Source organism: Myotis lucifugus, unplaced genomic scaffold (assembly GCF_000147115.1).
Source record: "Myotis lucifugus unplaced genomic scaffold, Myoluc2.0 scaffold_100, whole genome shotgun sequence".
Taxonomy (NCBI): domain Eukaryota; kingdom Metazoa; phylum Chordata; class Mammalia; order Chiroptera; family Vespertilionidae; genus Myotis; species Myotis lucifugus.
The window spans coordinates 1059410-1069874 of record NW_005871148.1 but is presented as its reverse complement, the minus strand read 5'-3'; the positions used below and the strand labels follow the sequence as shown (position 1 = coordinate 1069874).

The following is a 10465-nucleotide window of genomic DNA, read 5'->3' as shown; positions in this document are numbered from 1 at the left end:
GAAATCAGGCATCTTTGCAAGAACCACGGTGATTTAGACTCTGTCCCGTGTCTCTGGCTGGGTTTCAGAGCCAGAGGAGGGCAGCCCCTGGCACTGTCGAGCAGCGTGCCAAAGTTAATAATTGGCCCCGCGGAGCACATGGCCGATCAGGCTGTTTTTGTGTGCCTGGTTTTCTATTTTACGTAAATCACCCTGAACATGTTTGCATCAACCTACTGATGATGCACCTTTGATCAATAGATTTTAGACAAAAGTGTTTTTTGAGTCCAAAGATCAGGGCTGGGTTGACCTGCAGGCTGGTTACAGGGTGTATAAAACGGGCAAGACGCGGGCTGATAGCAGAGTTATCACCACCACGTCTGCAAGGGCTCAGCTGACGGCTTCCTGAGGGGCCAGGGAGTGAGCATGGAGGAAGGCATGAACGTCCTTCATGACTTTGGGATCCAGTCAACACACTACCTCCAGGTGAATTACAAGGACTCCCAGGATTGGTTCATCCTGGTCTCTGTGATCGCAGACCTCAGGAATGCCTTCTATGTCCTCTTCCCCGTCTGGTTCCATCTTCGAGAAGCTGTGGGCATCCAACTCCTCTGGGTAGCTGTGATTGGAGACTGGCTCAACCTCATCTTTAAGTGGTGAGTAAGAGCCAGGCCGAGAGGAGATCGGCAAGGAAGGAGGCTGGCCTTCTCTCTGGAAATGTCTGTCCATCAGAAGTTGCCTTCTCCATGCAGTTCAGGAAGCCACAGGTTCCTCCCCTCCTGACTCTCCATCTGCTACGTAAAGAGAGAAGACAGAGAAAGCCCTGTCAGTGAGTTGAAGATACAGGAAAGGCTATTTCATATGGACGGAAGGCCAGCTGGACTTAGTGAAAAGTCTGGATTTGTAGGCTATAAGCAAAGAAACACAGTTTTACTGCTTGCAGCAGAATAGTCAACATACAGGTAGATGCATGACAGAAGAAAAATGATGCATGAAAAAAGGAATCATATAGATAATTTAAAAACGTGTTGTGTGGGGCAACGAGGAGGAATCCAGAGAACCGGGCTCCATCCAGGTTTTGTTCAGCCACCTACCAGCTGCATGTCCTGGGCAAGTCATAGCAACAATCTGAGTTTCTGTTTCATAATCTGTAAACTTAGGTTATCTCTGGGACCTTATAATAATTATCGTTAACAGTTATCAAACATTTAGTATGTGCCAGGCCATGGGCTGAATGTTTTTCTGGAGGTGGTTACTATGTGACAGATGAAGAGAAGGTGCCTAGACCAACATGGGTAGTAAATGTCAGAGGCAGGATTGACACTCAGGCAGGCTGGTTCCAGGGGCAAGGCTCTTAAGAACCATGGAATATCCAATGCTGATTAACTGACTCTTTCAGGGAAAGATGGGAGGCGGAAGAACCCCGATTTTAACATTTGCCAAATTCTACTGTTTATATATTCCCATGATAGCCACTTTCAAGCTACGGATGGGTTCACCTTACAAAAATCCTGAATATTTTATAATTGTTAGCCAGCACCAGCTGACTTTAGCATATTACTGGTTTGGCTTCTCTTTCGTCATCTAGAAAATGAAGAGTTGGACCAGCTTCCCTCTAAGCCAGTGGTTCTCAACCTTCTGGCCCTTTAAATACAGTTTCTCATGTTGTGACCCAACCATAAAATTATTTTCATTGCTACTTCATAACTGTAATGTTGCTACTGTTATGAATCGTAATGTAAATATCTGATATGCAGGATGGTCTTAGGCGACCCCTGTGAAAGGGTCATTCGACCGCCAAAGGGGTCGCGACCCACAGGTTGAGAACCGCTGCTCTAAGCCCTTTACCATCTCTAAAGCTATCTATGACTATCAGACGATTCTTACGTCTCTTTCAGCTCTAATAATCTCTGGCCATAAACAGTAAAAGTCCTTTAGAATAGAAAAAAAAGATTATTGGGCTCAGAAGCCCAAGGGAGTCTGAAATTTCTATTGAAAAAATCTAAGTTTTATCTGTAACATCCCCTATTAAAGAGCATGACCCTAAGCAATAAAAAGATAAATGGTTATTCCAAACATCTGATCTCAATTACAGAGTGATGGATTTTCTCTGAGTTGGTGGAGGTGAGAGTTAGTGGTTGTCCCTGATTTGGGTGAGCAATCACTATTCTACCACCACAGGGAAAAGGAGGCCTCCAGCCAGACCTCTGACACCTGTTTCCACGATAAAAGATCTAGGCCTTTTAAAAGGGAAGTGGCTTGGCCCTGGCCGGTGGGGCGCAGTTGGCTGAAGCATCATCCCATGCACCGAAGGGTCGCAGGTTGGATCCCAGTCCGGTGCACAAGGGAGGCAACGGGTGGATGTTTCTCTCTCACACCGAAGTTTCTTTCTCTTTCCCTCTCTCTTTCTCTCTCTAAAGGGAGCATATTCTCGGGTGAGGATTAAGAAAAAAATAAATTAAATAAAAGGGCAGCGGTTTGTCTGAGATATCCTCTTTCAAAGCAGAGGGCACAGAGCAAGCACCCGAAGCTATGTATGTCTTACAGAGAGTTATTCTGAGGCCTGAAGAAAGAGCAGAGGGACCTGGTGGGATATGCAAATTTAAGTTGCGAACTGCAGCTCCAGATGCATCCTTCCAGGACAAATTTGTCTTGTGGTTTTAAGAAAAAGTCACCTAGCTGGCCGTGAATATGGATCTTTGGATCTCGGGTTTATTTATTTATGTTTTAATAAATACTAAATTCAAATAGTTGAAAATCCAAAAATTATATAAAGGATGTACCATACAAGTCTACCTCCCCCACCTCTTCCCAGCCACCTAGTTCACCTCCTTGGAGGTGGCCAATGGACCAGTTTAGGGTCACATGGATCTTCTTCTCAAGCTACTCTCCCTTCTCAAAGGTGTGGGCTTCTGGCAAAAGGGTTCCTTCCGTAACGGGTTCTGCTTTTCCACAGGATTCTCTTTGGGCAGCGCCCGTACTGGTGGGTCCTGGACACGGACTACTACAGCAGTAGCTCTGCACCACTGATCAAGCAGTTCCCTGTCACCTGTGAGACTGGACCAGGTAAGAGTCCCACACTCTGCACAGACAGAAGCTGGGCGCACCTTGCTCACGTGGACACCTATTAGCATTCGTTGTGGGTGAAGCTGTCTTTGAGGGGACATGAGGAGAGCCATTCCTTCCCGCATTTTCTCAGGGTCTTCAATTTGATACAATTCCATTTTAGTTGATCTCAAGAAGGCCTTCCTGCATCTCATCTTGCTGCTGCTTTGGAAATCTGCCTAATGTTTCCAAAACCTTAATTACTAACCCAGAGAGGCAAGCACCCTCACGGGCAATGGGCTCATGAGAGTAAGTGTGCAAGTGTGCAATGGCCCTTTGCCTGGGAAAGGTTAAGCCCTAGAGGCCTGGTGCCCCGGCTGTCCTTCCCAGAGGCCTGGTCTGGCAGCTGTGTCCTCCTGAGCTGACCTATCAGGCCCACAACCTGCCAGTATTTGGCTAATTACAGCCATACTGGTATTGCTCAATCAAATGACAGCTTTTGTTTTTTAGTAGGTAATCAGAATATGCAAACCCTTCACTCGTCTTAAGTCTCCCTTACCCTTAGGAAGGTTGCTGGCATTCTGTCCTCAGGGACCCTACCCCTGACCCCCAAACTAGGGCATGGCCCATAGTTATTCATTCTTACACACCCGTTGTTCACTTCAGACCATATGCATTCATTCAGGTGTCATTTATTGAGCACCTACTCTGTGCCAGACACTATTCTAAGAACTTGAAATACCTCAGTGAATAAAACAAAGATCTCTGTTCTCGTGGAGCTATTTGAATGGTGTGTGTGTGTGTGTGTGTGTGTGTGTGTGTGTGTGTGTAACACATAAGTAAAATGTATAGAATATTGGAAGATGATAATTTAGAAGAGGGAGGAGGAGGAAGTAGAGGGCAGGAGGAGAACAGAAAAGACAAGGCACCCTAGCTGGTTTGGCTCAGTGGATAGAGCATCAGCCTGTAAACTAAAGGGTCCCAGGTTCGATTCCAGCCAAGAGCACATGCCTACGTTGCGAGCTCGATCCCGGGGGTGGGGTGCAGGGGGCAGCTGGTCAATGATTTCCTGTCATCATTGATGTTTCTATTGCTCTCTCCCTCTCCCTTCCTCTATGAAATCAATAAAAATATATTTTAAAAAAAGAAAAGAAAAGGCTTTGCCTATGGGGTTCCCTGGAAAGCAGACTCAGATGGAGATCAGCATACAGGAGTTTCGCTACTCTCAGGAGCAACACTGATGGAAGGAAGACTAAAGCCAACAGGGCAGAAGAAGTCTAGTTGTGATTCAGCCTCAGCCAACTCCACAGGGAGCTCTGAAGCTGAGGATGGCCCTTAAGAGTTGCCTGAATTGAGTCAAGAGGAACAGGCCCTTATACTCCAATGTAGACCAGTGATTGGGTACAGGCCAGCCCCAGGAAGAGGATAACCCTGATCAAAATGGCTCTCTCAGCCGGAGAAGGCTGAGAGCTAAGGCCCATCTGTGATCACACTTTCAACAGCTGGAAAAATAAGTCCTTCTGTCCAGAAAGGGATCTGAGTGGAGGTTGGCATATCTCAGGACCCTCTATGTCTCACGGTAGAGGGATCAGGAATAGGGACCGGTTGCAGAATTAAATAGTGTGATCAAGGTAATACTCATTGAGAAGTTGAGATCTGAGCAAAAACTTGAAGGAGGCAAGGGAATTAGCCAGTAAATTTCTGGAGGAAGGGTTGTGTGACTAGAAAGACTAATAATGCCACGACCCTGAGGTGGGAGCATGTTTACAGGAAAGCAATGAGGCAGGCATGCGCGGAGCAGAGGGCACAAGAGTGGAAGAGAGGTTATGGAGGGCTAATTAGATCCTTTGTGTAATCTCTAGACTGTATATAAGTACAAGAACTGGGCCTTCTCTGGTTTTGCTCATCACTATACTCCCGGAGCCTAGCATAGTGCTGGGCCTGCAATAGGCGCTCAATAGAGACTTGTTAAATAGGTGACTAAATGGATAAATGAATGGATGGCATGATGGGTGGATGAATGGAAGGATAAATGGGTTGATGACACCCCCTAGCAGTCCCTAGGATGGAGACTTTCACCTTTAGTTTATTCATTCATCTCTTTCCTGCCCTTTAGGGAGTCCCTCCGGTCATGCCATGGGTACAGCAGGTGTATACTATGTGATGGTCACATCCACCCTCTCTATCCTTCGGGGAAAGAAAAAGCCCACCTTCGGATTTAGGTAAGAACTCAGCCCTGGGTGTGGGTGGTGGAGAGCAGGGGGTGGCTTTCTCTGTAGCTGACACACCACTTGCTCTTCCTCACATCCCCCCCCCGCCAGCCCAGCGGTTCTCAACCTGTGGGTCGCGACCCCCTTTGGCGGTCGAACGACCCTTTCACAGGGGTCGCCTAAGACCATCCTGCATATCAGATATTTACATGACGATTCATAACAGTAGCAACATTACAGTTATGAAGTAGCAACGAAAATAATTTTATGGTTGGGTCACAACATGAGGAACTGTATTTAAAGGGCCAGAAGGTTGAGAACCACTGCCCTAGCCCATCCCACACTTTGGGTTGGTACTGATAAGAGCTGCAGCATGTCTGCTGAGTGTGCAGATTAGAGTCACAGAATGTTGGGGCTGGAAGAGACCCACAAGTGCACATCCTAATTTTACAGATAAGGAAACATGGTAAAGGGGCTTCTTGAGATCAGGTAGTTAGGTAGTGGCAGGATTTAAACAAAGACCCATTTCTGTACCAACCATAGAGTCTACCCATCTACATTAAAATGAACAGAGACATGTAAGACATTCCTACTACAGGGAATTCTGGGTATGCGGCCTTTGTGCAAATACATTCTCATACACAAGGGTTCACCGCGTGCCACAGGCATCCTTGAGCTTGTGAGGACAGGCATTAATTTACAAGTATTCCACTGATGAACCTAAGTTTGCCAGGCTTCAACACTCCTGCTGAAGCTGTTCTCTTTGCTGAAGGATGTGTATCTGGGTTCTGTTATGGTTGCCTCTTCCGTTGCAGGTGTTTGAACGTCATTTTGTGGTTGGGATTCTGGGCCGTGCAGCTGAACGTCTGTCTGTCACGAATCTACCTTGCTGCTCATTTTCCCCATCAGGTGGTGGCTGGAGTCTTGTCAGGTATCGGCTGCTCTGGATCCCTCCCTTTCTCTCCCATGTATCCCATTTCTCCATAATCAGGACAAAATCCCAGCATGCCAGCCATAGTCTGTGGTTATCAATGCTGTCAGCATTTTAGTGGGCTGAAAGTCAAGGGTAGGTCATTTAATATGATTAATTTCTATGGGAGTGCCCAGATCTACATTTAAGTGTGTTCCAGACAAGCTGCACCACACCAAATACCCAATTAAGTTAGCTTGAAATCTCTGAGCTTTTTACAATCTTTATTTCTTACTGATTTTCCATTGGGAGTGCCCCCTCGTTTAATTTTAAGAGAATCTACCAAACTTAACAAATTAACACAGTGTCCTAGGAAAGCTCTTTATTTAAATAAATTCATTTGCAAACCCAATAGATACATACCCACACTTGGTCATTTTTATAGGTTTAGAGTTTTTAATATTTGTGGTTTTTTTATATCCAGTTAATGAGGGGGAGAAAAGATTTAGGCTAAGTGTAGAAAGAATTTCTTGGCTTTGTGGTAGGCATAGGAATATAAAACCTTAGGGCAATTGTGGATTTTGTTCCTGGAGATCTGTAAGAGCAGAAAACAGTGCTGAGAACAAGAGAGACAATGAGTTCATGACAACTACAAAGTAACACAGCATCCAGTACTGGGTCCCATGTTTGAGAAGGAGCCTGGAAGCCATGTTACATGAAAGACCTGGGAATGTGTAGATTAGAGAGGAGAATAACTATCCTCAAATGTGTTAAAGAGGCTCTGGATTTACCACTTAAGTCCTGCAGAAAGAACTGAGACCAACAGATGGCATTAGAGGGGGACAGACTTCAGTCAGCTCAGCAAAAGAAAGAATGTTTTAATAATCAAATCCATCCCAAGAGGAAATGGGCTGCCCAAGTGGGAGTGAGCTCTCCACCCCTGAGGCTATTCAATGAGAGACATGAGGACCCCGCACAGGAAACAAGCAGGCGGTAGGAGGATGTGTGGAACAAGACTCTTCCATCTGAAAGAGTCTATGGGTGAGGAAAGGCCGGAGCCACATACGGGAATAAACCAGGTGGCCCTCTAATCTAGCATCTGTGATTTAATGGGTGACAGGTGACATGTCACCCATTGGGTCCCAACCCACCTCTAGCTGAAGGTCCAGAGTCTTTCCTATTTCTCACCGTCACTCTTTCTCCCACTCAGGCATTGCTGTTGCTGAAACTTTCCGCCACATCCAGGGCATCTACCATGCCAGTCTCAAGAAGTATTTCCTCATTACCTTCTTCCTGTTCAGCTTTGCCATTGGATTTTACCTGCTGCTGAAGGGGCTGGGTGTAGACCTCCTGTGGACGGTAGAGAAAGCCAAGAGGTGGTGTGAGCGGCCAGAATGGGTTCACATTGACACCACGCCCTTTGCCAGCCTCCTGAAGAACCTGGGGACCCTCTTCGGCCTGGGGCTGGCTCTCAACTCCAGCATGTACAGGGAGAGCTGCAAGGGCCAACTCAGCAAGCGGGTCCCGTTCCGTCTCGGCTGCATCGTGGCCTCCCTCATCCTCCTGCACCTCTTTGACTCTTTGAAACCCCCATCCCAAGTTGAGATGATCTTTTACGTCCTGTCCTTCTGCAAAAGTGCAGCAGTGCCCCTGGCATCTGTCAGTCTCATCCCCTGGTGCCTTGCCCGGATCCTGGGCCAGTCAGACAAGAAGTCTTTGTAAGGAAGGTGGAAACTTCAGTATTTAAAGTCAATGACTGAGCCGAGGATTGAGGGCAACCGGCGTCTCCCGCCAGCCCACTTGAGGCCAGAAGTGCCTGAGTCAGCTTGAGCGACCCCCTTCCTCCTATGCAATTCTAATTGTATTGGGGGATGTTTTTTTTTTAAAAAACTAGTAAGGGTATTTGAGAAAGCCTTGTCTGTTAGAAGTCGGGTAGTTCTGGGTTTTCCCCCGAAGACTTACTCATTCTTCTGTCAGATACACAAAAGTCAGACTTCCAGGTAGGGGGACAGCTCACGGTCCCAGGCTGGGAATCCCACCTGAGAATGCTCTACCCAGGCTCATTCTGATCCAGAAAAGGAGAAAAGAGAAGTGGATTTGATAGGAAAGAAGGATGGATTAAGGAGGACTTTTTAGCATCTTGAATATCATGCAAATTATGTCAAACAATACCTAAATGGCTTTGGTTGTACTTAAACCTTTAGGTGAGGGACTCTCAATAGTGGGGGACCAACCTGAAGTGTAATTAATAGGTGGTTAGTGGGGTAATTCTGCATCTTGTATTTTTCTATTATGTAGCTGTGGTCATTGTATTGACCAGGATTTCTGAGTGGCTGCAGTGACCTAGATTTGTACGAAGTCAGAGCATTCAGGCATAGTCAAGCTTCTCCTCTGTCACCCTAGATCTTCCTCCTCATTAGCCTAGCTCTGCTTTCCCCAGAATTTTCCACTGGCTCCACACCCGCCCTGCTGGAGACTCAGATGCCTAAAGGTGACTCTGTGGTGGAGCTTTTTCTGTGTCAGCTAAGCCCTGAAATCTTGGGCAAAAGGGTGAGGAGAGGCAAGGATCTCCCCCTCCAGAAGGTCACTCCAATGTTACTTTTGATTCCTGCGGGTACCCATGACTCCTTTCTCTATCCCACACCAACCAAGAGCACATTCTTGGAGGGAAAGCCTCCTTGCCTGTCCTCCAGTGTCAGCTGGTTTGCAGAATATGTCCTAAAAAAAAATGCTGAAGTCTATTTATTTGAGAGTCCTTGTTGTTGCTACTAATTATGTAGTTCGCCATATATTATCATTCACACCAACCTTCCTGGTCATAACATCTTTGAAAAGAAAAATATATATGTGCCGTATTTTATTAAAAACAACATTTTATTTAAGAATGAAGTCTTGTTGATTACTACATTTTAGATGCAATGAGATCTGAAGGTTCTAATTCTGGCTCAGCTAAATTTCTAGCTCTTTCCTTTATTTCCCTAAACAAATAATTTAGTTTCTGTGTACCTATGTTTTCCCCTTCGAGAAAAAAAAAAAAAGGTGCTTTCTCTTGAGTTGGCCAGGAGCCCCAGTAGAGTTAGGGAGACTTACGAAGTGTCCATAGGCCACAGGTAGAGTTGAGCACAACACAGGCACAATATCACTGGCTAAGACTGAACATTCCTTACCAGACCACAGGTCAGCAGGAGTTGCTCTATGGGTCAAACCACCACTTGAGGGCAGACAGGCAGGGTCATTACCAAACTAAACAGTCAGGGAATGTAAGTTGTAGCAGGAGAACAAGACTGGGCAGACTGGAATGCATGACCCTGTGTCAGCAAGGTTTGGGGTTATAGTTCAAGAAAGCCTGAACAGGACAGGTCATGGCACCAAGGAACACTCAAGGGAGCTATTGCAAGTTTCTCTACGGAGTGATTTCTTTCACCCTGGATGGCCTGAGGCTGAGATCTGCTCACTCACCTCAGAACTTTGAAATGTATTTATTTAGGGGAAGTTGAGTTCCCCTCCTGGATTTGTTTGTTTATTTGTTTGAACCAGGCCCTAAGAGACTGTAATGGTCTCACCAAGGGAGAAGGGAAATGGTCTTGTTATGTCTGAACTGAACCCCACTGCTTAGACAGAGACCTCATCCTTGATGACTTATTTGCTTTCAGGGACCCAGTCCAGGTTCCTTGCAATGGGATTCTGGCAGAAAGTAAATAGTGCCCCTACCCCAACAGTTGGTGAAGTTGATAAAGATCGTGATAGCAGATAAAATTTATCGAGTACTTACTATATGCCAGACTCTGTTCTATGCATTTTATCTATTTATACAATTAACTCACTTAATTCTCCAGACATCTCTGTGCTATAATTTACCCTCGTATTACATGTAAATAGACATAGAGGGGTTATGTGTCTTGCCCAGAATGGTGAAGCCAGTTTAAAAACCAGGCAGTCTGACTCAGAGTCCATGCCCCACCCTCCACCTGCCTCACCCCCATACCTTACCGATATCAGTAAAATTGGCAGCTGTATAAAACTATCTTTCAGATACCAGATATGACTCTTTTTTTTCTTTTTGTTAATCCCCACCCAGAGGATATTTTTTCCATTGATTTTAAGAGAGAGTGGAAGGGAAGGGGAAAGACAGAGAGAAACACTGATGTGAGAGCGACACATCGATTGGTTGCCTCCTGCACGTGCCCCAATTGAGGCTAAGATCGAGCCTGCAACTGAGGTATGTACCCTTGACTGGAATCAAACCTGTAACCTTCAGTCCACTAGTTGGTGCTCTATCCACTGAGCCAAACTGGCTAGGGCCAGATATGATTCTTAATTC

The 10465-nt window shown here is 46.0% G+C and overlaps 1 protein-coding gene across 1 annotated transcript; it reads left to right on the top strand.

Moving 5' to 3' along the window:
• The first annotated feature begins 346 nt into the window (after positions 1-346).
• Positions 347-9033, top strand: G6PC (glucose-6-phosphatase catalytic subunit). Its single transcript, XM_006092325.3, has 5 exons — positions 347-635; positions 2936-3045; positions 5141-5246; positions 6050-6165; positions 7355-9033. Exons 1-5 carry the CDS (start codon positions 406-408, stop codon positions 7864-7866), a joined length of 1074 nt encoding a protein of 357 aa, XP_006092387.1. The 5' UTR covers positions 347-405; the 3' UTR covers positions 7867-9033.
• Positions 9034-10465: the final 1432 nt, after the last annotated feature.

Bases quoted from the DNA above. Each gene is read 5' to 3' on its own strand.
- G6PC (XM_006092325.3), top strand. From the start codon at position 406: ATGGAGGAAGGCATGAACGTCCTTCATGACTTTGGGATCCAGTCAACA. The intron at 636-2,935 runs GTGAGTAAGAGC...GCTTTTCCACAG, and splicing joins CTCAACCTCATCTTTAAGTG to GATTCTCTTTGGGCAGCGCC. The intron at 3,046-5,140 runs GTAAGAGTCCCA...CCTGCCCTTTAG, and splicing joins CACCTGTGAGACTGGACCAG to GGAGTCCCTCCGGTCATGCC.